Here is a 27,900-nt window from a genome sequence, read left to right on the forward strand (position 1 = left end):
TCATCAATTGTTTTTTGAAGTTTGGACTTATACACCTAGTTAAAATATAAAAAAGAACTCTAGAGTTTCAACTTGGAGTCAGTCTTCAAATTTGAACTTCATATGAATGATTAATGGAGTTTGAAACTCTAGCAAATTTTCACATTTATTTTGTGAAAATTTAATCGAATTTTATGAATTGCTACATTGAAATTGTAAAAATTTAAATTTTAGCCCATTATATTCAATTCAACTTGTCAAAACTTCAAACTCTATTACCATATGGTGGACTTATATTGTTCCCTATCATATACGGTTCATTTAAAGGAAAAATAACTTTTACCAAATAAAAAATCATTGTCCGAAGTCGAATTCAAAACTTCTAATTAAGAGTCTATTTAGTATATCAACTGCTAAATTTAATGAAGAGAGTTAAGCAAATCATGTTTAGACATGATATTCTAATCTTTTGATTCAATAGGGGTAAAATTAAATGAAAAACATTAATTGGTATGGAATAGATTTCTTCATAAATTTTGGTAAGTACAATTGTTTTTTTATGTATATAGAAAACTCTGTTGAAGAAGATCCAAATTAATAAAAAACAAAGCAACAACAACTGACATGTTTTGTATTTTGTTTCAAAATCGTGATTGATTGATTACCTATTTTCTTTTAGAATTTTGCATCACTCAAAAATATCTAGAACAGTTCTTTTAAAATAAAATTAATACTATAGTTGATCTTATATATTAACCTATGAATTAGTGATGGAAAATACGGAATAAGAAAAACGGATTGTGTACTTTTAGATTTGCAGCGAATTGTTATTGTTGCTATCAAGAAAATTTGCCCCAAGTCTTCTTGAGTTTCACTAGGAAATCAAGATAAATATTTACAAACTAAATGTCTTTTTTCGTGTGTTGATGGAATCTAGAAAGTTAGGATAAATCCCTTCTTTCTGGTTTTTGTTTTTCTGATGCGTTACGAACACTCCTTTCCCCTTTTTAAGTAGGAGAGGTTGAACGGTTATAAAACTGTTTTCTCTCCTTTTTAAAAAAGGATTTAAACAGTAACCATTCCCTACTCCTAAAGGATTATATTTGAACAGTTATAACTTAACTGTTCTATTTTTATTTTAAACCAAATATATTCTTTATTTATGGATCGAATAAGATTGATTCGGATCGATTCACATGGATACGACTCACGATCCCAAAAAAATCTTACAATTAGTATATGTTCGGGTTTAAAGAATATTTCAGAAATATTTATAATTAATTAAATAGGTTCCTGAGAAGGTCTACAAAGTTCTTCATAGACGTTAGGACACATCAATTATAAATTTATTTAAAAAGATTGACATTTTCTTAAAATGTATATATATATATATATATATATATATATATATATAAAAACAGATTATGCCGTGAAGCAAGAGAGTTCAGCATGATTAAATAAAATAAGTTCCATTAAACAAAGGCTGGTATTTAATTTTTGATCGCTATTTTTTGGGTTGGTTTTAGTTGAAGAAACTTGATGAATAAACATCATTGTTGGGTTTTATTTAGCTTGTTTGTAGAAGAAAACAAATCAGATCTATTGATTTTTGAAGTCCTGAGTTAAAACTAACAATTAAAAATTATTGAGACTGACATTAGAAGATTGAATATTAATTTTGAACTTATTTAGAGTTGATCCTGTACATTTTGGATCAATTTTGAAGCAAAAGCATGTTGTTGGAATTATACATAACAAGTTATGTTAAAATAAAAATTTTCATGATCACCATAACTTATTGTTAAGATAATTTTTGTAATAAAAATCGTATTGATTCGTCATTATTATCCAGTCTAATTTCTTTTTCAAAAAAAAGAAAGAAAGAAAGAGAAATAAATAGTTTTCATTTGCTGTTAAATGTCCAAAAACTAGATGCTTTTGTTTTCTTTTCTTTCGATCTAACATTTAAAAAAAAGAATTTGATGGCATTATTTAGTCGTTTTACTTATAAATTTTATACCCCATTTTATAAAATACTAAATTCTTATTCTTGAATATGCTAAAGTGAAAAAACCTTTAATAGTGATTGTCATGTGTTATATACTTTTGTGAATGATTGATTAAAAAGGGCAATAAATACGTGGATTAATGGAAGATGGAATTTTGTTGAGCAAAAAAAGAAGGAATATTGACCTAAAGGTTCAACAGAAATATTTTATAGTACTATCGTGTACTTTTCTTTTTCTGCATTTAGTAAGGTATATTGCACCATTTTTCGATTTTTGTGTGTTATTTTTGTGCTAAGGTCATGTTAATCTTTTTGTATTATTTCAATTTTATCATATGTTTTAGAAGGGTTAAGTAAGATATATTGAAAAAAATTAATATCTTGTTTATCCAAGTGTTTGAAAAATCAAAAGAGTTTTTAAATAATTTGAAAAATAATTATTTTAAATATTGGGATGTTTGATCAATGTTTTAGTTTTAAAAAATTGTTTTTAAATAATAGCAAAATTGCATCCTAAGGATGTGGCCTGGTGGTCAATGAAATGGTTGAGAATCTTGAGGTCTCAAGTTCAAAATTCCGTGGAGGTAAAAAAAAACACTAGCTGATACTTCTCATCTGTACTATTCTTGGTGGGCAGAGTTACCAGATATTTATTGCTGGTGGGAGGTAATAGATATCCCATAAAATTAGTCGAGGTGTGCGAAAACTGATTCGAACACTATGGACATGAGAAGAATTTTTAAAAAATAGCAGAATTTACTTTTGAAAGCTGAAAAAGATAGCTTCACCCCATAAGTAGTCTTTAAAAGTTTCAGTTAAATACAAATTATTGTTTTAATATCAATAAAATATTTTTTCAAATTAATTAGTCAGAGACAACTCTGTATATTAATATTAAATGGAATTTATCTATGAGTTTAAAGAAATAAGGAGAGTACATATTTCAACATCAATGAGCTTTTTGAAAAAGGCATCTCAACCCATATGCTATGCATTGCACCCAAATTGCACTCCCCAATTACCTCTCCAGTAAGACAAGGTCCTGATTTCCCTCACAAGCTAACCCCCAACTCAAGAATCTTATAATCTTGATTTATTATTACAATATAACATAAAAAAAATGTATAAATTCGTTGTCATATATTCAGTAAAGATTTATAATATGTGTATAGAATATACTTCATGGTTCGTAATCGCATGCTCTAATTTGTTGATATCTTGTAACTGTTGAAGGCTAAATAAATTATTTAGCGTATTAAAACATTTGAGAAAACTCTATGTAAGTCTATTTTTATATATACTAACGTAATAAATTCTTCTAACGTACTTATTTTAGTCATGTCAAATTAACGTAGAACGAGATATTACTCCCTCTCTATATATCCCATTTTCAAGATGATGCCATGAAACAAATTCTACTAGTCTACTACGTGCTTTTTGTCACTTATAATTGAGCTATTATTTATGACAATCGATCATTTTAATTTTGAATTCTTAGTATTTAAAATTTATTGATCTGACTAATTCAAATTCATACGAAAACATATCAATTACAAGAAATAAAATGCTCTCTATCCATTCTCCATTATTTGTGGACTTCACCATCAAACCCGTACTAAAACATAAGTCAAATACTTTAGATAACATAAATTTATTTTTCTAACAATATCAACTTTTATAGTCAAATATTATTTACTTTGTTTTATTCTGAAAAAATGAAATAGAATGATCATATTGAGACACAGAGAGTATCAGTTTTTAATTATTTTACTACATGCTTGTTAGAAAATTAATTACAAAAATTAATTAACTCTATGAAAGAAATGGTTGGTGTTACAAATTTTTATACATCATGAAAATGATATGTTATATCAACGAATTCTCGAGGATTCGAGCTTTTCATCCCAACCAATCCCCTTCTGAAAAGCCAGACATGACTCACAAAATATCGATCTTGACCTCGAATAGGTTTTCATGCATGCATGAATTTGTCACGTAAATTAGAACAAAAAGAGTAGATTCCTCAAATTATTACCTTAACCTAAACTATTTATAAACCCATAAAAATCAAAACATCTATATTGAAACTTTCCTTCTTTGATACATGGGATATACCCATGGAAGAAAAAAATTGAAAAGAGTTTATCAAGAAGTATTGATTGAAATAGCCATGGAAAAATGCCATACCTAAGAAAATAAAAAGGAAACCATTGAATAAGAAATTCACTATTAGCCCATGGAGATTAGTTGATCGTAAATAACCGATATGCTTTTAAGAGTTGAAAATATTTTCAAGTGTTGAAATTGATTTTATAAATGAATAGTTATATATTTGGATATAAGATATTAAAAAAGAAATATCATATACAGTGAAGATAAATATGAAGTTTATTATTTTAAAAAAACTTTTTGTGGATTTAATTGAAGTGTCCAATTAATCAACTAAAGTTTATCACTTCACTGGAAAAAAGATAATAGAAAAAAAAATACTGTCCAATTAATCAACTAAAATTTAAGTGTTCATTACTTTTTTGGTTTACATCAAAAAATATTGGTTGTTGAACATTTATAGGAAGCTTCAAATGTAGCGTGATCAAACAAAATGAAAGTTTTAGATAACATTTAATATTATCACAAGAAAGTTAAATTAATTCCATCTTCATTCTTTTATATAGTTGTTAATTAGTTTTATATGTAAAGCACTATTGACTATACTCCTTGTCTTTCCTTTTAAATAGTTAGAGAAAGGGACCACTAAGAGAAATCGAATTTAAAATACAATAATATCAATGTATTCAATGCAATCTCACTGTATTTAATGCAATCTCACAAATAAAATTTTAAAAAAATGATATATATGCGGTCTTATTTATTTCTGTTTTATGAATATAACAAAACTATTTTTGATGAACTCTTGATTCAAGTAAAACATATCAAAATCAATACCCCAACATATCAATGTACCATAAGTAAAGTTTAAAAAGAATGAGATGTACGTAAATCTTTTTTCTATCTTTATTAGATAGCGCGATTATTTTCGATAAACCATCGGCTCAAAAGAACAGAACAGAAAAGTTTCTGAAGCAAATTTGTAAGAAAATATGACAACAAGATATATAACAAGATACAAAATAAAATGAAGCAATATATATTAATACATACTGAAAAATTTAAAACTAAGGGGTCGTTTGGTTGGGAGTAAGTTATCCTGGAATAGTTAATTCCAGGATAAGTTATCCCATCATGTATATGGGATAACTTATCCCATCAGTAAGATATAAATGGTGGAATAAATAATTTCATGACTATCTAATACCTCCAACCAAACACAGAATAAAATAATCCTACATTTATCCGGCAATTATTATTACTTATACCTCACACCAAATGACTCCTAATAGTAGGGGTGTACATGGACCGGGTTGGTTCGGATTTTTTACAAACCAAACCAAACCATTTGTGTCGGGTTATTAAATCTATAAACCAAACCAAACCAATAAAAGTCGGGTTTTTTTATATCAATTTTTCTCGGGTTTTTCGGGTTTTTTCGGGTTTTTCGGGTTTTTTCGAGTTTCTCGGATTTTTCATAGTATCTAATAAAAAGCACAGAGCAGTGCTTCTTAAAAAGAGTTATAGTACAAAATATCAACATATAAGATGGAGGCAGAACACTGTTTGAAGTTTTAACTTTATAATATAACTTTATAAGATGGTTTTTTTTTGTATATTATTTAGATGGACTTCTCAAGTTCAAATCTAAATGTAAGAAATAAAAAAAATTATAAAAAATTTTTAAAAAATATTTATAAATTACATTTTAATAAATATTTTCATGTATAACATAATTTAAAAATAGTATATCTATAATCGGGTTGGTTTGGGTTCGGTTTGGCTTTTTTTAGTTAAAACCAAACCAACCCTATAATGGTCGGGTTTTTTTTTCCAAACACCAAACCAAGTCAAACCAAACCACTAGTCGGTTTTTTTTTCCGGTTTGGTGCGGTTTATCGATTTACCCTGTACAGCCCTACCTAATAGTACTAATAAGGATAGAAAGCTAGCCCCTACCTCTCCCACATAAAGTATGACCATATTTAACTAACTATTAATTTTCTACTCTAATCTTATTGAAAAGAATCCATATCGAGAGTAACAATAAATAATATGATAGAATTCAACAATAAGAAAAACTAATAATTAGGGAAAAAAAAGGAAAACCAAAATGGATGACGTGTCAATATACGCAAGACTCCGGGGTTTTCAACTAAATTATATCCTCTAAAAAAAATTAAATAAAAAATTAAAAAATAAAAAAATAAAAAAGAAAGATATTTGTTTTAATAAATTAAAATACTCTAAAAAAAAAACCAAAAAAAAAACTTCATTACTCTTTTCTCTCTCTCTCTCTCTCTCTCTTTTTTCCATCTTAATAAATTCACAGCTTTCTCTTCCCCAATTTCTCTCTCTCTCTCTTCGTTTCCAATCGATTTTTTTTTTCCTATTTATGCTTTCTCTTTCTAAATTCACAGACTCATATATGATAACAATTTACAATTTTTAGGGTTTTGATTCTCACTCTTGACGTATACAGGAACAACGATTTTCAGGTATTTTTTTGATTTTTTTTGGGTGCTTTTTTGGCTATATAATGACCTAAATTGTCTATAATCTATTGTCACTGCGGCACTCTGTATTTGAGCGTATTTTTTTCGGTGATTTTTTCGTAGATCTTAATGCATTTTTTTTGTTTATTTTGATGAAAATTTGTGTTTTTTTTAATGAATTTTGTGGTTATGACTCTGTGTAATTTGATCAGGTTGTGATATGTATCGAATCAGTGATTTGGTTGTATTGAAAAAGCAGTGTAATTTGATGAGATTTGGTATGGAATTGGGTTTAGGGCTAGTTTTGTTAGGTAATGGAGGTGAAATTGTGGGAGAGAATGGTGTGATGTTGTGTATCTAGGCAGTTTTTTTTTGGTTGCCATATTGGATCATTTGCTGCGCTGAAATGTGTTTAGGGTGTTAGGGTTGAGATAAAGTGGGTTTTGAAGATGGAAGATGTTCAGCAGCAAATGCAGCAGAAGCCGGAGAGTACGGGGGATGATGTGCGTTCTGAGTTTGAGAGGGGGCTGGAGGAGTTGATGTGTGGTCACTTGGATGAGTGTATGTCGTATGCTTCGTGTAGTTCGGTGCGTAATACTGAGGATGAGGATGAAGAGTCTGATCAGCTTGTAAGGAGGAGGAGGAGGTCTGACCTTGAAGGCGATGACCTGGCAGAGTCTTCTGCTGCCAGGAGGCGCCACTCAAGGATATTGAGCAGTTGGGCAGCAAGACAGGCTCAAGAGATGATTACTACCATTGAGAGGAGGAACCGTGAGTCTGAGCTAATGGCACTTGCTGGTTTGCACACTGTTTCAATGCTTGATTCCTCGTTCTTGAGGGGATCACAATCTCCTACCTCAAGGCGTCAGGGTGATTCTGAGAGAATAAGCACGAGGGCTTCTAATATCTTGCAGATGTGGCGAGAATTGGAGGATGAACATGTGTTGAATCGTGCCCGAGAGAGGGTGAGGGAAAGGTTGACACAACGGAGGAGTGTGGATTCTAATACCAATGTTTCTAGTGCGAATATGTCGGAAAGCCGAGAAACTGATAACCAAGGTAGTTTGGTGGATGCTAGTGAGAGTGAGAATGAGTATGGTACTTGGTCTCATGACCCGATTGGACTACAGAGTGATCATAGAGACCGTGACAACTCCAGCCGCGAACCATCTCCTGATCTAGGGGAAGTTGAGAGGGAGAGGGTGAGGCAAATTGTTCGTGGATGGATGGAGAGTGGGATCAGTGACCATTCATCTAATGTCTCTCAGTCTCAGAGAAATGGTGGTCCAAGAGGGGAATGGCTGGGGGAAACAGAACGTGAAAGGGTGAGAATTGTGCGGGAATGGGTTCAAATGACTAGTCAACAGAGAGGAGCTCGTGGTAGCCAGAGGGAGGAACAGTCCACTAGGCTTAGTTCTCAAGGAGATCATGCTCGTGAAGGGTCTGTTGTTGACCATGAGGAAGCCCAACCAGAGCACATTCGTAGGGATATGTTGAGGCTGCGTGGGAGGCAGGCTCTACTTGATTTGCTTATGAGAATTGAAAGGGAAAGGCAGAGGGAACTTCAGGGTCTGCTAGAGCATCGTGCAGTATCTGATTTTGCCCATCGCAACCGGATTCAGGTTGGTTGCTGATTTTATGCCTTTATTCTTAAGCCAGACTTTTCTTCGTTCTCTTCTTTGTGTGGCGTTCTCAATAGAAATTATGACTAAGTGCTGCATGTGTGCTTTGTCTCTAAGTTTTACCCTTTTATGTTTTATATCCTTCTGCAGTCGCTACTTAGAGGAAGATTCTTGCATGAAAGGCCTGCTGAGGAAGAGAGACCACCTTCAATAGCAGCAAGTGAACTAGTTCAGCTAAGACAACGTAACACTGTCTCGGGGCTGAGGTATGTAATATAGTGTCTTGTTACCTAGTTTGTTTTGAATATTTAGATCTTTTGTCTTCGTGAAACATGCTCTGCTAATTAATTGGACTTCATGTTCATGCATTGTTAGTGTGAATAATACTGTAGTAGGTGTGTTTTATGCTGTTGTGCAGTTGGTTGACTGCCATGGCAAAAAAAAGTTAAAGATCCGTCTTTTCCTTGGCTACTATGGCATATCCTAAGTTGCGCGGACTCTTCATTTTTTATGCGATTCACGGACTCTTCATTTCTGCTGCTGTACCCATGTCAACATGATATGGGTGCGGGATACGTGTGAGATTCGGTCAACCCACATCAGATACTTTAACCAGAGTTTGACAAATTTGGGGGAAAATTGAGATTTTGATTTCTCAAAATAAAAGATAAAATAGATTTAAGACATGAGAAACAGCATTCCTTCAATATTGTAGTCTTTTTGTCTCCTTTTTAACTTTTCCTCCTGGTCAATATTTGTTGCTTCAAGTTTCAAGCCAAACAGAGAGAAACTAAGAATTCAAGTGGTTGTGTTTTGACTTTTGGTAGATAGTAGCAATGATCTGTAAGGAGAGTTGGTGGAAGGCCTTGAATGATTTTTTTTTGAGGGGAAGAACCAGAGAGCTTGAAAGAAGAAGTTGGGGTCATAGGGAAGATGACCTAGAAGATCTTTCAAAATTTGGAATATCTTGATATCTCTATTTGATAAGTTTGGATTTTTTTTAGCCGAATGCCAACATCTGTATCAATACTTGGATCTGTACCTTGAATCTTAAACTTTAGATTTGCCAATCTGACCCTTGAATTCGCATCGGAGTGTCGGATGCCCGCACCCGAGATCGAGCAACTTAGGGCTTATCTCTTGCAACTCAAATAGTGAACAACTACACATTCATGTGGTAAACAACTACTCATTTATCTCTTCGTTGTGAGAAAATCTCTCCTAAACATATCTCTCTTAGTTGTGAAAGAAATCTTCTCATAAGCTCCTCTCTCACACTAAGATGTGAGAAAATCTTATGATTTACTAAAATCCCCTTACCATAATTCGTAGAGAAATGATAGTGGAAATTTTGATTCGCTGGAAATGAATGTTGAAATTGGTAAGTTACTGTTTGATGCCATAAATGCAACATTGTTATACTTAAGATGTCTCATCCGACTGAGGCTTCTTTATACCTGTGCTATTGATGGACAAGTGAAGTTGCCGATCATTTTTCTGCCTTGTAAACTGAATCTACTAGCATGAGAATTGTTACTCCCTCTGTCCAATTTATGTGGCTCCTTTTTTCTTTTAGTTTGCCCCCCCAAGAAAGTCACCTTTGTATAATTAGAAACAACTTAACTTTTAATTCCCCTTTTACTCTTAATGAAATGATTCATAGGCACACAAATATCTAAGATTTGTTTTAAACCACTAATTTCAAAAGTTCACCTTTTTTACTTAAACTTCATGCCTAGTCCAATGGTGCTACATAAATTGGGACGGAGGGAGTATTTGAGTATATGTACAGCTGAGATGAACTCAGGTTAGGTTTAAACTGAGCACTAGTAGGTATCACATATATGGATCCTTTGCTGCCATTGTGTTTGTCAAAATTAGTAGTGAAAAATTGTTGCTTTGAAGCTTCACTTTGGGAGTTTTCTCTCTTCAAAGGTGCTGTCAAATTGGTATCTGTGGTTCGCCTTTTCTATTTTTATGAAGTTTTGGTATCTGTTCTGCTGTTTGCTACTTTTCCCCTTTTTCTTTACGATTATCTGACACCAGGAAGCGAATTGATTTTGTTAGGCCATAAACTTAATTGTTCTCTTTAGTCAATACAGTAAAAAAAGATAAAAAGGAAAAGAAAACTGTTCCTGATTAATGTCCATTTCCTGAAAAAAAGGTGGTTACTTTAATGTTTTTTCGTCTCTTCCTCTGTTCAAGAAATTTCTGACCCAGATCTATCTGGACATCAAGTTGGGAGTTTTCTCTGTGTAAAGCGTTTTCCCCCTCTTTTTCCCCGTGTAGCAATAACTTATAATTAATTAATGGAAGGATTTGAAGTTCTTTTCTTTCACACATTAAAAACATCTGAAATGACTTGATATGTGTTTACTATCTGTAAACTGAGTGAAGATATTATTATTAAAAGGACTTTCTGAAAAAAAAAGAATAAAATAAAAGATAACATAGCTTCTAGACTTGCACATAAGTCTGCTCGGACACCAGGGTCATAAAAAGAAAAAGTAGCTTTTGCTTTCCACCAGTCCCTCACCAAACCAACTTTACAGGAACACTAAAATGTTTTATGGTCTTAGCATGCTTGTATAACTGAATGTTGATTTGATAATACTACTGCTTAGTTGTTGTTGTTATTATTATTATTTTTATTGGTATTGTTCTTCTTGTTGTTGTTGTTGTTAGTGCACTTGGTGATGCTTGTATTGTTGCCTTTTTCAATTTTAAGTTATTTAATTAGCAGATTTGGAAAATATGACAGGCTTAGAGCAAATTAGCCTCTGTGGAATAAGCATTTGAAGTATCCTAATTGTTCTGTTTCACTTACAAGCATGTGTTTAGTTACATCTTTGCATGAGATATTTGATTATTTTCTGTGGCCATTGCTGATATTCAGTTCCTAGGCCTAATGAGAGGGACTCTTTCTTACTTCTTTCTCAACTTGTTCATTTAACAAATCTTGATGTCTATCTCTTTACTCAGTTGAAAATGATAATATTTGTCAGTTTAATTCATGAGTTGGTGATCTTTTTTCTCAACCAGGGAAGGATTCCGCTCCAGATTAGAAAACATTGTACGTGGTCAAGTAAGCAGCAATTCTGAAAATTCATCTAACAGTAGGAACAGTGATTTTAGAAATAATCAGACTCATGCACATCCTTCACAGGAAGTCCAGAATGAAAATGGTGAACAAATGCAGTCCAGGGACCTGGAAAGCAATGTGCATCAGTTGCCTGATCGCAGTGAGAATTCTGGTCAGAGTATGAATCAACAATTGTCTCCTAACCAAGGAAGGGATCGAGTGGAAGCTGTTGTTGAAGCTGAGGAAGGAATACAACACAATTTACCATCAAATGATTCTAATGTATGGACTCATGAGACTACAGATAATGTAAACATGAATTGGCAAGAAAATCCTTCAACTGCTAGGTCCCTTGAAACAACAGCGTATGTGGGGAGAGCAGAACATCGTTTCCCAGAAAACCAGGAGGTTTGGCATGAGGATGCCTCACGAGAAGCTGCAGAGACTTGGTCAGCAGGACCTTCTGATCCTCCAAGAATGCGGCGTCCTGTCCCTTTAAGGAGAGTTAGTAGATTCCATCCACCTGATGATGATAATGTGTATAGTATGGAACTTAGAGAGCTTCTTAGCAGGTAAAATTTAATTTTTGATTCTGTTTTCGCACTCCATGCCTTCCTAGGCATATTTTTGGTCTGTTTTTTATTGGAAGTCTTTGTTGGGTAGGAGGAGTGTTTCCAACCTTCTTCGCAGTGGTTTCCGTGAAAGTTTAGATCAATTAATTCAGTCATATGTGGAAAGGCAAGGCCGCTCTCCTATTGATTGGGATCTGCATCGAAACTTGCCTATTCCTGCTTCACCTGAAATAGGGCAGGACCAGCAGAATGATGAGCAAAATGATGATCAGCAGGATGGAGTTGGGCGGCCTTCAATTGTGCTACCCTCTCCTCCTGTGCCACCACCACAGCCACTTTGGCATCAGGATTTGCATCACTCAAGTTGGCCACGTCACGCTGTGCATCGTTCTGAACTTGTAAGTCAACTGCTTCATCCTGCTTATCAAAAAAACATAAAAAGAAGATATTGCCTTTTTCTGGGAGTTGTATGCTTCCATTCAGCATCGACTTTGATAATATATGATAGTATCGATCTTGATACCTAATGCGTGTAATTAGTAAGAAGACTTGGGGTCTAACATATACGAAAAATAATAAACTACTCTGCGTATATTCTTTACTGACGGGTGATTAGTGCCATGAACTTTTGTACTATCTTTTCTGTTCTCTTTATTTTACCAATTTTTTCAGAAATCAGCAATCTGTACGTACCAGTATTAAAAAGGAAATCCTGTTTAATTTGGTGTATGTTGCCAATGAGAAAAGCAGATGATATTCTGATCAAGCCAGGCGATTGATAATGGTTTCAAGTTATCACTTTTTCTAATATATACAACAAAAATTAAAATTAGGCTAGGCATACTCTTTAGCAACTGGTGATAGTGAAGCAAAATGTTCCAAGATCTTTTGAACCATTTTTTCCACTTCTCTTGATCTTCCTTATTTTTCACAATTCTAGTAGTCTTTACCAGTATTAGAAAAGAGAATGTATCTTGGTTGGTTCTTGTCGTGAATAAGTACTGATTTTGTTCTGTTTAAGCCAGACAATTGGTAATTGCTTCAAATTATCAAGTTTTAATGACAATCTACATCTTTTATATGAATACAAAAGTCATATGTCATTGTATTGTGAGCTTACTTCCTGCTGTTCTGGAGTAGGAATGGGAAATGATTAATGAACTTAGAGCAGACATGGCAAGACTGCAGCAAGGCATGAACCACATGCAAAGAATGTTAGAATCCTGCATGGATATGCAACTGGAGCTACAACGCTCTGTCAGGCAGGAAGTTTCAGCTGCTTTGAATCGATCAGCTGGTGGTCAAGGTATGTTCGTCAATCTATGGTGTTATGAAATGTTAATGCTGTTTATAAATGTTGAACATCTCAAAACCTCCAGTTTTACCATGTCACTTTTTTCTTCTTCTAATTGGGTTTGGGAATGCAAATGTAAACCAGGGGCTGCAGAGACCTCAGTTGATGGTTCTAAGTGGGGCAATGTGAAAAAGGGTACTTGCTGTGTTTGTTGTGATAGTCACATCGATTCCTTGCTGTACAGGTAAGAGTCACATTTTACAATCTAATGAAATCTTAACTGGATTCAACTTATATATACTGATAGTGTATAGAATTTTCCATTATTAGTGTATTTTAACCTGTAGGTGACCTTCCTTTTTCGCCAGACTACTAATCCCACCGACCTTCTTATGGATAATGATCTGTAGTTGTCTTTTAAATGACTTAATGACATAACCACACAGTATATATTAGTTAAAAACTCTTCTTGACGAAGTTAAGTAATGAAATATATTGTTCAAGACCATGTCAATAGTTAAAATGAATCGTTTGTTTCCTGCAATTGTCAGATGTGGGCACATGTGTACTTGTTCAAAATGTGCAAATGAATTGGTGAGAGGCGGAGGAAAGTGTCCGTTGTGTCGTGCACCCATTGTTGAGGTGATCCGAGCTTACTCAATACTGTAAAAAGACAGAAAAGGATAGGAGGGTAAAGACAGAAGTTGGTAAGGTGTAAGAGGAGTTGTATGCTCCCTCTACCAAGCTTCTCAGATTCTTATTATCTGTAGAGTGTTTTATTACTTTTGCCTATCTTCTTCTAATTATATATGGAATGCTATGCAATGTGTAATTGGAAAAACGAAAGGCACTTTTTTTGCATCATTCATTCGTAAATAAAAATGTTAATTCTTTTGCATTTTTTATTCTTTTTATTTACCATCGTTTTTAGATGAAAGAGGAGTACGTTATAGTTTCTATTGTCATTTCAATTACCATTCGTGTAATTTCACAAGTGAGGTTTGAGAAAGGGAAGCTATACACAATCTTATCATACCTTTTTGGGGGTTGGGAGACTTGTTTTTGATAGACTTTTGGTTCAAAAGAGAAGTACTTGAGCGATTAGAAGAAAACATGATAGGAAAATAGCAAGAAAGGTTGTTTTCGGCATAACCAATGTAATCCCACTACTGGGGTTTGAGAAGAGTAAGATGTGCACAAATCTCATATTATTTTCATAGGGGTTAAAGAGATTGTTTTCGATAGATTTTCGGTTCAAAAGAGAAGTACTCGACGCAGGATTGGAAGAAAACGTGACAAGACAATAGCAAGACTGAAAATTGTGCAATTTTTATTATCATCCAAGTGAATGCGTGAATAAAGAAAGGCAATCAGTTCTTATTAGTTAAAACTACAATAAAGGAGAATGCTCAAATAAATTGAAGACAATTATTAGCACTTGCTAATATAAACAGTAATGTGGTTGCAATATTGTGCCATTACAAAATTTCCTAACCTAAATTGAATGAATCATCATTTTATTTTTTTATAATTAATCACATAATAATTTACCCAACAACCGTAGACCAAAATTACAATGCAGTAACTTTTGAATTTTATTATAAGATTGCGGAGTCAGTTTGGTTGTTGATTAGGAAACCATACTGATATTATTTGGTATCGTTTTAATTGTTGTGTATAAAGTTCAACACATTAAATATAATGTTTGGTTATCATTTTAATCCAACATAAATAAAATATACATAATTGTAAGTCAATTTATATATTATTGTATATAAATTAAAAAGATAAAATAACTTATACAAAACTCTTAAGTAGCAATCAAAAAGGAAGTTATTGACTTCTCAGCTCATATCAATAAATTTCTCACACGTCCGGTTAAGGCTTCCCACTTAGGTGGATCTAACCCCAATTTTTTTTCCTTCTTTTGGTTCGAAAGTTATCGATTATGCGGTTATCAATTTGTAAATATGCTAACATATTGGTTATTGATTAATCATTTTGTTGAGGATAATGGTTCACAGTGGCGGAGCTAGTATACGAATTACGAGTTCGCCCGAACTCAGTAACTTTGGTCAAAATTCTATATTTATCTCAAGAAATCTAAATCTAATAATTCAAATGGACAAAAATCCCGAACCTATAAATTTCAATACATGGCTTCGCCTATGATGGCTCGGTTATCGATTCATTCTCTTATCAGACAATTTGGTTTTGACGATTATGGGTTTGTAAACATGTTGAATCATAGATGAACTATTTTTTTTTTTTTTGCTTGCTTTTGAAAGTCATCTGTTAGCAGTTTGTAGACATGCTAAATCATAAATAAACTATTGAACTATCAGTTATTGATTAATAGGTTTTTGGTTGCTCACGGTTCGGTTATAGATTTATGCTTGTCAGTCGGGTTACTTGTTTGTAAACATGCTAAACTATTAAAATATCAGTTATTGATTAATAGGTTCGTGATTGCTAACGATTCGATTATCGATTTAATCAATATGGACTAATTAGTCATATTTTTCAACTGCCTGCAATAGAATACAAAAAGGAACTGATAATACTACAAGATATCGTAGTATGTAGGTGCAAGTTTAGATTCCTTCAAACCTGAAGTAATTGACAACGTAGGGAAGAAAACAAGTATGGTGGAAAATTGGAACACAAAAAAGGAACCTTTTGTGAAGGAAGTGATAAAAAAGTTAGCAACTTATTGGGATAAATGGGTAAACTTCACAATCTTTTGTTTTTGGTTATCGATTAAACCATGGAAATTCATTTTTTTTTTTAACCGAACGGATAATCCAATAGCATAAAATACAAAGTCGTTCTAATCGTTAACCGGAACATGTTAGACGGGTTCCCTTTTTCTTTCTTCGGTACCTCAGTGCAGTTAGGAGCCGTCTAACCCACATAACTAATACATGTATTAATAATAAGGAAATTTATGTATTTTATATGTGGGGTGGAAGATGAAATAGCTAATAACGGCATAATTCTAAGCAACTACCAAACAACTCCTTAACTGTTCTGGAAAAGTAACCAGAATTATAAGCAAGTTGAGAAAAGCAGAATTCAGAAAGGAAAAAAAATCTAGTAAAAAATTTATTGCTTAATTTGCAGGATGCATCTGAATAATTACCAATAAAAATGAACTTTTTTGTAATCTGCTAAATGACTCCACCAAAGAGATCACAAACTACCTATACATTTGCTACTTAATTGGTGATTGTTACATTTATAAAATTATGGTGTACTCGGGTCTGTTCTACGAAAATGACCCCAATACTTTTTCAACAATTTAGTTCTATAATTGCATCATTGAAAGAGCTGTGTATGAAAATCGTGTACCGGAGAAAATTGTCACATATCAGCTCCAGCTGACCAGAAAGTGGAAAGGTTACGATATCCTCTAGCTGTCTTTTGATCATGTATGGCTTTCAAAGTCATTACGAGTTGCTCGCGTTGATCCTCCACTTCTGCATATTTTAGGCTTATGTTCAGGTATCGATCACGAATTTCTTGTAGCTCAGATTCAAGCTGAGATATTTTTTGCATATTATCATCTCTTTCTTTGGATGACAAACTGAAGATACAAAGATGTGGATTAATTAGATAACAATAGTAATACATACTTTTAGTCGATAATGCAGATAAATATTTCTAAATCTACAATATATAACAAGCACATAGAGGAGATTTCCTGGACCAATACATATAGTTTTTAGAGGCGAAGCTACAATTTTGAGTTTAGAAGTTGAAGATTCTACAAAAGGTAGCTTATTGGGTTCTGGATAAACTATTTATACATATTAAGTGGATTTTAAACAAAATAAAAGTCTGGGCCTAAGCTTATTTGGTTCTGGTTAACCCATAAGCAGAACTGTAGCTTCATCCATGATACTCTTATTCTATCCTTAGAAGGGTATTGTTTAGAACAGTCAACTCAAGTGATAGCTAAACCAGTTTCCAGTTGATAATGCCAATTTGTCAGCTATAATTGGTTACCAGTTTTCAAAAGAATAATCAGACTAGATGGATTTTACCAGTAGCGGAAAAAGATCAGAAGTTATTTTAAGACATAAACATTAGGAGAAACACAAACAAAGCTTAGGAAACAAACCAATTTTTTTTTTAAATTTAATTTTTTTTTTTAATATAGGCTCACCTAATTAGATGGGATTCATGAATACAATTACTCTCTAAAGTCTGAGCTTCTGTATCCCCAGGAAATTGGATTTCTGATACACTTTTGGCGACAGTCTCTTGAAGATCTCTGTTGCAGCTGAATTCTTTGTTGCCATCCTAAATAAATATGGGGCAATATCATGAGCTTAATAAAGAGAAGGAAATTATATTCATTACATTTTTCTGAAATGAAAGTAATAATTAAATATTTACACACTGAGGCAGGCAAAGGGATGCGGATAGTTTTAGTAGCACGTACCTGTTGAGAGCTGCCTTGAATCTTCTGAACTTCCAAGTATTTCTCTGGTTGAGGAGATTGAGTAATTATCTCACGCTGATGCTTGCTGAAGTCCTCTTTCTCTGCCTGTTTTTTCAGAAAACAAAATAAAAATCAGATTTATTGCCTACTATATCATTGACTCCAAGTTATATATAAGAGAAGTGGCTTGGTTAACCTCTGAAAACTTCAATTCATCTAGAGTAGGAATGGTATCATCATCCTCTCTTTGGTAGTCTGATCGTTTTTTCGACAATTCTTTCTCGAGGGATTTGGCTTGCTTCAAGAAGTTCTCTTTCTCCAATTGTAGAGATTTTATTTTCCACAGAAGCTGGCTATTTACTCTTCTAAGCTGGCAAAGCTCATTTTTCAGCTCGGAAACTTGGGCACACATTACTTCTTTTGCAGTTAAGTCTCCTTCCAGCCTCAGAACTTTCTCCTCTAGTCCAATTGTCTTGTATTTGCATTCTTCCGCTTCATCCACTTCCTTCTGCATGCAAGTTATTTCATGAAGTAAGGATGCCTTCTCTTCCTTCAACTCTTCACAATCTCCATATTTCAACAGCAGTGTAACTTCTGTTCTCTCACTTTCAAACTTCATCCCAGATAGTGCTTCTTTAAGATCCAAAACTTCATCCTGAAGTAATGGTAATGTATGCAGTTGAATCTTTAGACTAGAATTCTCTTCAGTCATTTGCAGCATTTGACATTCAGAAGACAGTAGTTTTGACTCAAGCTCATTAATGGTGCATTTAAGCTTTGCTTCACTGGATACAAGATGCTCCATCGTCCTCAGCATCTTATCACAATTAGCTGCCAAAGTTCCCTCCTTGGCTTTGGAAGTACCAAGTTCACTCATAAGATCTGATATCTGTACCATGAGGGATTGTACCTGTTCTTGCAACTTTTCGACTTCGACTGTGTTCTCCGGAGACATTTCATGCAGCGTGCACTCTTCTACAAGAAGTTTATTTTGATGCTCTTTAGTCTGTAGGTGGAGATCGTCAAGTTTGAACTTAAGGATCTTCTCTTTTGATTCAATTTCTTCCAGCACTGAAAAAAAGTTAGCTTCTAAAGACTCTATCCTTTTCAAACAGGTGGAGAAAGAATACTGAGATTTCCTCAATTCTGCTTCCAAAACATTATGGCTCACATGTAATTTTAACTTTTGTTGCCTTAGTTCTGCATTCAAGTTTTGAAGCAAACGATACTCTTCCATAAGACTTTCTGTTGTTGCTTGGAGCTTTGGATTTACTTTCTTCAGATACTCGCACTCTTCTTGAGCATCTAACCATCGCTTTTGCATCTCCAGCAACTTTTCTTTCATATCGAGCTTTTGTGACTCCTTTTCATGCTCTAATTTTCTGATCTTGTTCTCAAGGCTCACAATGCGATTACCAGAATGCTGCAGTTCCAAACGATTGAATTCTATTGCATCAGTCAAATGCCTTAGTTGAGCTTCCAATCCTGATACTCGTTCTGACAGATCTACATTTTCTTTTTCTAATTCATGCAAATTAAGTTCTAACTCATATTTATCACTCTCTAGCTCTAATAATTTCATTTCAGACGTCATTTTAGAGACACCTCCGCAAATGCATTGATCAAGAAACATCAAACCATTTGTGGAAGTGTTTGAAGATTTGGAGGTGGCACCCATTTTTTCCGTTCTCTCCTCCATCTGACATTTACTCATCTGGAGATCAGAGATTTGTCTACTCAAATCAGTCTGGTGATGCCTTAGAGCTTCGATCTCTGCATCCTTTTTCAAACATTTTGTTTTCAGCTCCAGTATCTCCGAGTTTTTAGCTAAACTATCACTGCTTAAATTTTGAACCTTGCCTTCTTGCACCTTATTTAAATCCTCAAGCCATTTACAACAAGAACAAGGAGTATTTTCCTTTGGATGGTCATCCTTTTCTTCATCTTGAACTTCACATGCATCCCTTAATGTTGTTTTGGGTTCATCCTCGATATGTTGACTACCATCAAGACATAGAGCCAATCTGTACCTCAATAACTGGAAATTTTTCAACACAGCATTAGCTTGCTCGTCCTTGGTGGGATGACCTGTACATTCACAAAGATCTAAATTACATATAGCATTTAAACCTCAGTGTTTAAAAGTGAAAGGACATTTTGTCTAGTACCCCTGTTGCACGAGAAGCATTCTAGATACTTACATAATGTGTAGAGTAAGGTATAGATATCTTCAATATGTCCTGACTTGGAACTCTGAAATATTGCGGGTACATTTTTATGAGTGAAATGACCTTGACAATCTCCTTCCTGCTGACATTCTGATGGCATTGCAGCAGTAGCAGTTCTCTGATCTTGTTCTTGTACTTCAATGCAACATGAGTTGATTTCAGCATCTGGCCTCAAAGCATTGTCCTTAACTAGTGAGTGAAACTCAAGAGCTAAGTTCTCTTCCTGATCACAGGTTTTCTGCTTACTTTCAAAGGAAGCTGTCTCAGCAGTTATTTTCTTCTTCTCCATATCATCTTGAAATGGTGAAGAAAGGAGCTCACCCTTGTGTTCTTCAAGTTCAGAACCACTAGGTGATTGTTGACTTAGTTGACCGTCAACAGAAGATGAACTTAAAATGGGACCACTGATAGAGGAAGTTTCCTCTGATTTCAGTTTGTACAGAAGTTCCAGTTTTTCTTCGGTCAGCTCCTTGCAATCTCTCTCAAGTTCCTGAAGTCTTACCTTGAGAGTCTCATTTTCCTTGATCAGATCACAGTCAGCTTCAGCTTTGATCTCACTTGTCTTGGAGCCCTCTGCACTTAAAAGCCTGGATAACTCTGCCTTCAAATAAGTGATTTCTTCTTCTTGTTCTCCTGACCTATTTTTCCATTTTTCTTCACAATCTAGAAGAGCCTGAGTTCTGTGATCTCGTTCAAGTTCAATCTCATGAGTTTTCTCCCTGATGATTTTCTCCAGATGGAGAGTGGTCTTTTCCAGAGTTTTCTGTGATTCCTGCAACTGTTGAAGCTTGTCCTCTAGGTTTTGATGGTTCTCATAATTCGACTTTACTTCTAAAAGGTTCTTAATCTCCAATTTCTGCTTTTCAACAGTTTCTTCCATCTCCTGCAGAATAGAGACTAGTTGAATATTTGATTCTTGAGTTTTACTTAGCTGGAAAGACATATCGTCATTTGATTCTTTTTGAATCCTTAGCTCCTCTTTTAAAATCTTTTCGACATTATCCATATCTCTGACTCGGAGCATTAACTCAGTTGCTTTTTCCTTTTCCATGGATTCTTGTAAAAGGATCTCAAGGTGTTTGATTTCTTGCATCAATCCATCACGTTCTGTACTCAATGAACAAAGCTCCGTCTTAAGGTTTTCTATCTGCTGTGCCTGGTCAGCAAACTCCTTCCTTGACATTTCCAAGTCAATGTTTAAGCTTTGAGCATTTTGTTCCCACATCATGGCCTCTACAATTAGTTCTTTACTGGCTGTATCTTTGGCTTGTAAGGAGTTTCTAGAGGAAGTAGAAAGTTGCACTGATGCGGTGTTATCATGTGAGAACTCTTTGAAGTCATCTTTTTGATTTTGAGCACTCTTTCCTGATCCCGAGATCATTAAATTATAAGGAGAGTTGGACGATTTGGGTGATTCACAAAAAGAGTAAGAACCACAAGATGCACTGCTCCTGGAATCAATTGATTCTTGTCTACCAATTATGAGGTTTGCATGCCTATTTGAGTCACTTTGGGAGGAAAAGCTTTCTCTGCCCAATGAATCCTCTGTAGAGGCAAAGCTATGATATGAACTCAGCCGTGGGAGACTTGTTTCCTGTTGGGAAAGCATAATCTAGCTTAAATTCTAGAGGAAGCTAGAGAAGATAAAGTAACCAAATAAATGCACCATTGATACTTGTAAAATAAAGCATAATCTAGCTTAAATTCTAGAGGAAGCTAGAGAAGATAAAGTAACCAAATAAATGCACCATTGATACTTGTAAAATAAGATCTCTAAGAGAAGACATGCGTAAATAATAATGAGAAATATACTTCAACTTCTGATATATGAGCCTATGTATGCATCCGGTGATTTCAGTTAAAGTAGTTTGGTCTATATCTATGATGTTATAACTACTTGGCTTTCTTGTAATGTCCCTTAATTTGAAAAATTGGAGTCTCTGTATGTCTCTGTCCATGTCCAACGCCATGTATAAACTACTTAGGCTGCATTCAAGAATGAGATCCAGGCCATATTGCAGCCACTTTCCAGCTCTTAAAATGTAATAATTATGGACTTTTTATCTGGATTGTTCCAGATGGATTACTGACTGAAAGCATTAGATCAAAACTCAGACTTGGCCAACACTGAAAATGAAGACAAGACATATAAATCTATAATTTCTATTAATCAGTTCCATTTAAGGCCTAATATTCTATGATTTGCATTTTAATTGTGAATTAAAAAGTTAATGGTTTTCGAAACTTTTAAGTACCATACTAGTTCTACTTGGGTAAATAGTCAAATATTTGGATATTAGTTGAAAAACGAGATTTTTTTCATATATGGTCCTAATGTATATCAACAGATGCATAAATCTTTCTTACTAGATAGTTAGATACCTCTGATTTGATCTCCATGTTATTGTATTCCACGTTCTGTTCTTCAGCATAGAAGGGCATGTCTTTGGATTCATTATCCCTATGATTTCAAACTGATTCCTTTTACTATGGATAGAGAAAAAAAAGAAGAAACAGAAATGTGGAAAACTAAGGAAGAAGAAGTAGTGTTCTAGTGACAAACCTGATTGATGTCAGACACTTTATCTCCAGCTGCAGAAACATAAGAAATTGAATCAGTGGTAGTAGGTAAGGCCAAAAGCTGAAATTATTATGTACTCAGGTTTACTTTAGCAAACATGTTCCTGAATGAAATATAGGCCAAGAACGTTAGGGAATTGTCTGAAAATCTTCAACAAGGACCCTGAACATGCAGGATGGGATCAATATTAGGATGCTCCAAATTATGAATAATATATTGTAGTTGTGATGGAGGAAATAAAGGCTGGAAAAAAATTTGCCCAATTCTATTGTTTTCTTTGATCTTCACATATTTAATAAGTAATCCGTAATTTTAAAAACATGTTCAACTTCACATTGAAAAGTATGTAAAAAAACTAAAAATAGCATATAAGCATGCAAAGTTATGTGGCTCTCAAATTTTTATGAGCAAAGTAAGATGAAAAAACAAGTATACTCAAGTATAAAAAAATAAGTATACTCAAGTATACTTTCAGTATATAACTTGTAGAATTACACGGACACTATTGAACGGAAAACAAATTACATTCTACTTCTAAGAAGCTAAACTTACTTGAGAATTATTGAGCACAATTGAAAAGAAAAGCTTTCTAAAGGGGATTATTAAGATCTGAGAAGCTAGTTGATACACAGAGTTCGTCAGCTAAGTTCGCAGATAATAGCAGTGATTGATTCATTCGTTAAAATTATTAGGATATTTGTTCCAGGTAAAGCAACAGAAAGAAGAAAAAAGAAGTTTCTTTGTAATAGAGCAACGGAAGATGAACCTGTTTATTGCAAAAGAAGCATGGAATCTTGGTGAAATACTATAGGGTGGGTCTACAAAGAGTAATTCCTGAACATGTTGAATTAACATGCAGGAAAGAAATGGTAATCATAGGATACACTAAATAATGTTCTGCATTTTAAAGTGCAAACATCAAACTTGAAAGTTTCAGAAGAGGTCTCACTTGTAGAACCGTGCCATGGTTACATTTTCTCAAAGGTAAGGAAATCGGAGTAAACGCTTTTGCATCCCTGAAGCGAGCAGGATTTACAGAAGCCTCTCCGAGGATGCTAGATCTTGCAGATCCCTGAAACAGAAAACTGGTAATGTCATAGACATGAAAACTAAGAGCCCAGTGTAGCAAATTCAGTAAGCTTACAGCTTATTGAACTGTTAACATCAAAAGATTGAAAATAGGAAGTTGTCTGACCATTGTTACGATAAACTTGAGAGGTAATTGCTCTTGTTTGTTTGTAATATCATCTGGGGTAATCCACATGGAATGTGACCATGTCTCTGTCCATTTGCAATTACCATTTCGTACTGAGGCTTTTCCTGATTTGCCGACTGTTTTCCCTGTTTCCACAGAGATAAGAGAGATGGAAAGTTTGTCCCATCCTTTAGGTACCTGAGGGAAGCAAACCCATAGAAAGTCTGATAAAACTGAAATTGGATGTAAAGTTTCAGTCAAGATGATGATAGCGAGGCCATTGAGACATCAATATTAGATGATTAAGCTTTGAAATCCATTTATCAAGCAACAGAACTATAAGCGTTGGAAAACAAAACGTCCAACAGATATAAGCAGTTTGAGAAAAGGATTTTGTAGCTAGCCATTATCTTAAGAGTATCTGTTCAGTCACAAATACGGAAAGCAGGGTAAGAAATTCACCATGTTAAACAGTAATAGTTTACAGGAACAATGATTGGATCTTTTGAAACATTTAATGAGGCAAGAAGTGAAAATCCAAGAGGAAAATAGTCTATAGAAGTCAAGAAGCGAATCTGTGAGACAAGACAGTGTAGCTCTCAGACTCATTAAGACTGAACAAATCAATGAATATTTTCAAGGTTGAAGGAAACGTTTTACAACAATTGAACCACATTGGAGATAAGTGGCACCAAGTTTCATGTAAAGAGTCGAATAAAGTGGAAGGGCATTGTATATGGTACTAATTTGACCTAAACTTTTTTAAGGCTGTTTCCTTTAAGAGTTATTCGTTTCCCTGCCAACTTTGAAGATAACCTTATCCCTTTTCCATGTAATTTAAGAGAAAAAAATGCCTCAGATGTTTGCTTGGTTGACAACAAGCAGCAGCAGCAATAGCAGGCAGCAAAAGGCTTTTGACAAATTCCATCTTCACATTTGGCACAACTAAGGGAAAAAAGAAACTAATGGACAACGGACAACCAGGTTCACAGCCTATGCATACATGATACGTCACACAACTGCTACTCAGAATCTCTGTTAGTGCTTAGTCATACAACCAGAATCAACCTGGTTCTATGGAGCTAATTGCTTGCTGATTGTTGTTTTGATATTAGATTTGTCATATTCAGAAGTTCTCTTAACATCTCACTCTAGTCCAACTATAGTCTTGCAGTTATTTTGATCATTTTCAATTGCATTAGTAGGCACGGATAACTATAACTTGCACTCATCTCCCTATTTCCCATGTCAAATATCACAACATCCAGTGTCAGACAAACAAAGTGGTCATATCCAGTGACCCCTCTAAATTTCGGAAAAACCCCTTTCGTATTATTTAACTTGTGAATGCCAAAATTGGGAATGCACATGTACATTTACCAATAGTGAAGTGGACACTTAATGAAGATTTCTTATGCATTTTCCAGTAAACTTCACACAAATCCCCTATTTGGAATATCACAAGTCTTGGTTCCACTTTTCAGTAAAATTTCCAGTATAATTTCGATGAACCAACAAAGTTATGGCTATATACAAATAACAAATACTTCTACAATAAAGTATTGCAGAAGAAGATAAATTCCAGCCTATCCAACAGATATGTCCAAATAAGAACACATGGTACAGAAAAAGTATTAGAATAAATTGCACATGCACTTATGCTCTCCTTTATAAACACACTCTGCCAAAACAACATTGAGCTGAAACGGTAACTGACACACAGAATCAAACACTAAGAACAAACCCAAATATGTCACTCAACATTGATTTAATTGCTTCAATTTTTTTTTTTAAAATCACAAATTATTGCAAGAAATCCAAACTCTACCACGTATTAAGCTATAAGTTATACTTAGAGATACTCAAAACTCACACACAAACAACCATATAGAAACACACACAACTTTATTTGCTTCAAACTTCACAAAAAATCACAAATAATGCAGAAATTCCAAACTCTATCAGGCATGTAAACAGTAAACAGCAGGAAAAAGATCAGCATCGAGAGAGGAGAGCTAATTATACCTTCTAAAATTCGTACTAAAGCTGTATATTACACCTCGCGATACCCAAAATACACACATCGATTTATTTGCTTCAAAGCTCAAATTACTGCAGAGTTCCCAAACTCTATCACTCAGGTAATGTAAACAGTAAACCAATCGAACAGCATAAAACATCAGGAAAAAATCAATTTCATGAGCTAATTACACATTCTATAATTCGTACTATTAAGCTGAAAATTATACGTCGAGATACTCAAAATACACACACATTGATTAAACCAATCGAGCAACAGGGGCAAAAAATCAGTATGAAGAGCTGCTAATTGTACATTGTATAGTTTCGTTCTATTAAGCTGTAAATTATTCCTCGAGATACTCAAACTACAGAGAGAGAGAGAGAGAGAGATAGAAATTCATAGATACCTGGCGAGCTTGAAGGTTGGAGAAGGAGAAGTCAAATCTGTGTCCTGATTTCTCAGAAAAAGAAGAAGATGACTTGTGACGGTGATGCAATTTGAGAATTTTATCTCTGATCATCATCTCTTCCTCTCAAATCCTTAACAATTATGCAAATGCAGATATGAATGGAGAGAGAGAGGTTGTGTTTGTAAGAAAAAGTGAAACTGAAAATGGAGTGAGTGGAGTGGATAACTGAATTCTGCGTAGCTAGAGCGCACTATTGGTTAGCTATATTTGCTACCTGTCCTTGTTCAATATTGGTGTTAGTTGCTAATTATATGTCACCTTCTTGTCCTTTCTCCAGATTCCCTTTTTTGTTTTCACTCGGTGCCACATATTTTTCATAACAGTAAAAGTTTATGTTATTATGTTAGGAGGGACGTAAATAGATAAATATTAAAAAATTAATAAAAGACATATTAGTCTAAGTAATATTTTTAATTAATATTTTTTTAAGAAATATGTAAAATTTAATCATAATAATTAAAATGAAACAAAAAAAATATTTTAAAAGAATTTTTTCGTATTTAAAATTCATAATCGAAAACTCTAGATAGCATAGAAGCAACCCATTGGCTCATTGCTGAATGGCATTACTTCTTTTATCTTTTGTTCACACTGGGTGGCCCATATTTGTCATATAACAGTAAATTTAGAAAAGAAAAACGAAGTTTTTTTTTTTTTTTTTGAGTTTTTATAACAGTAAAATCACTATAAATAATATTTTACTTATCTAAAAAAGTACAAATTACTGAAAAGTCAATTTTTTAACCTGGAAATGAAATGTTATCATCATATCATTAATTTGGCACTTTTTACATGCCAGGTAAGAAAATTATTATCCGCTCTATCTAATTTTAATTGTCATAATACGGTTTTGTACAATTCTTAAGAAAATATTAATTAGAAGCGTTATTTGACTAATATACTATTTATTAATTCTTTAAGCTTTATCTATTTACGTGTCTATTAATTTTAGAATAATTAATGTTAAGGATAAAGTTGAAAAAAATAATTAATTCTCTTTTAATTGTATAAATTGACAATTATTTTGAAATAATTATTTTTAGCAAACATGAAAACTAATATGAGACCGTATTTAAAGATTTGAATTGTTATAAGTTTTGACTTTTCGGGAGTAGCTTCTGAAGTGAATTTATCCCTTTTTCCTATCTAATGTGGAACATATTGTGGAATGTCCTTTGCATCAAGAAATATATGATCAATATTATCAGTGTTCTATTTTGTTAAAATATTCGCAACTTGATTGATTTCCTTAAAGCAATATTAAATTCTGTAATTACTTAATTATGTTGATATAATTTAGTCTTCTGGATGACTTCCATTAAATGTCAATCCATATTTTAATTAGCTTTATAAATAATTAGTTTAGTGACTTTATTATTTCAATGCATTTTTTGAACAAAAAAAGGAGTAAATTTAATGATGATCGACCATATGTATAAATTAACCTGTATTTATTTTGTAATTCGACTAATAGCCTGTTTGGATTGACTTATTTTTAAGCAGCTTATAAGTTGAAAATTGCTTATAAGTTAAAAAAAGAAGTAGGTGCAGACCAACTTTTTTTTGATTTATAAGCTGTTTTCAACCTATAAACTACTTAAAATAAGTTCATCCAAATAAATCCAATTATTTATTGGGGCTTATTTTAAGCACAAAATGATTTTAAATTGGCCAGTCAAACACTCAAAAAAAAACTGAAAACAACTTATAAGCAGCTTATAAGTCAATCCAAACGGCCTCTAATTCAGAAGATGTGAATTTATACATTTGATCTAACCTCCAAATGTAGAAATGTA

At 33.6% G+C, this 27,900-nt stretch overlaps 2 protein-coding genes across 7 annotated transcripts; one reads left to right on the forward strand and one right to left on the reverse strand.

Annotated features, from left to right (window-relative positions):
• Positions 1 to 6,452: 6,452 nt before the first annotated feature.
• LOC129899427 (uncharacterized) lies at positions 6,453 to 14,061 on the forward strand. Of its 5 annotated transcripts, none has more exons than XM_055974404.1 (9): positions 6,453 to 6,594; positions 6,804 to 8,213; positions 8,364 to 8,479; positions 11,256 to 11,298; positions 11,359 to 11,867; positions 11,959 to 12,265; positions 13,008 to 13,173; positions 13,306 to 13,405; positions 13,713 to 14,061. In XM_055974404.1, the coding sequence occupies exons 2-9, from the start codon at positions 7,041 to 7,043 to the stop codon at positions 13,828 to 13,830; spliced, it is 2,532 nt and encodes an 843-aa protein (XP_055830379.1). In that variant the 5' UTR covers positions 6,453 to 6,594; positions 6,804 to 7,040; the 3' UTR covers positions 13,831 to 14,061. The 5 variants fall into 5 exon arrangements, with proteins under 5 accessions (XP_055830379.1, XP_055830382.1, XP_055830390.1 ...); XM_055974407.1 differs by having other exon boundaries at positions 11,256 to 11,286; XM_055974415.1 differs by having other exon boundaries at positions 11,256 to 11,286; positions 11,380 to 11,867.
• Positions 14,062 to 16,255: 2,194 nt separating this feature from the next.
• On the reverse strand, positions 16,256 to 26,308 carry LOC129899451 (uncharacterized). 2 transcript variants are annotated; one of them, XM_055974436.1, is made up of 10 exons: positions 26,042 to 26,308; positions 23,613 to 23,810; positions 23,367 to 23,489; positions 22,400 to 22,428; positions 22,219 to 22,297; positions 19,810 to 21,430; positions 17,805 to 19,696; positions 17,609 to 17,713; positions 17,330 to 17,466; positions 16,256 to 16,747 (listed from the first exon to the last, which is right to left on the reverse strand). In XM_055974436.1, the coding sequence occupies exons 1-10, from the start codon at positions 26,156 to 26,158 to the stop codon at positions 16,525 to 16,527; spliced, it is 4,524 nt and encodes a 1,507-aa protein (XP_055830411.1). In that variant the 5' UTR covers positions 26,159 to 26,308; the 3' UTR covers positions 16,256 to 16,524. The 2 variants fall into 2 exon arrangements, with proteins under 2 accessions (XP_055830411.1, XP_055830403.1); XM_055974428.1 differs by having other exon boundaries at positions 17,805 to 19,714.
• Between the last annotated feature and the right edge of the window lie 1,592 nt (positions 26,309 to 27,900).

Source organism: Solanum dulcamara, chromosome 1 (genome assembly GCF_947179165.1).
Source record: "Solanum dulcamara chromosome 1, daSolDulc1.2, whole genome shotgun sequence".
In the NCBI taxonomy this organism is placed as follows: domain Eukaryota; kingdom Viridiplantae; phylum Streptophyta; class Magnoliopsida; order Solanales; family Solanaceae; genus Solanum; species Solanum dulcamara.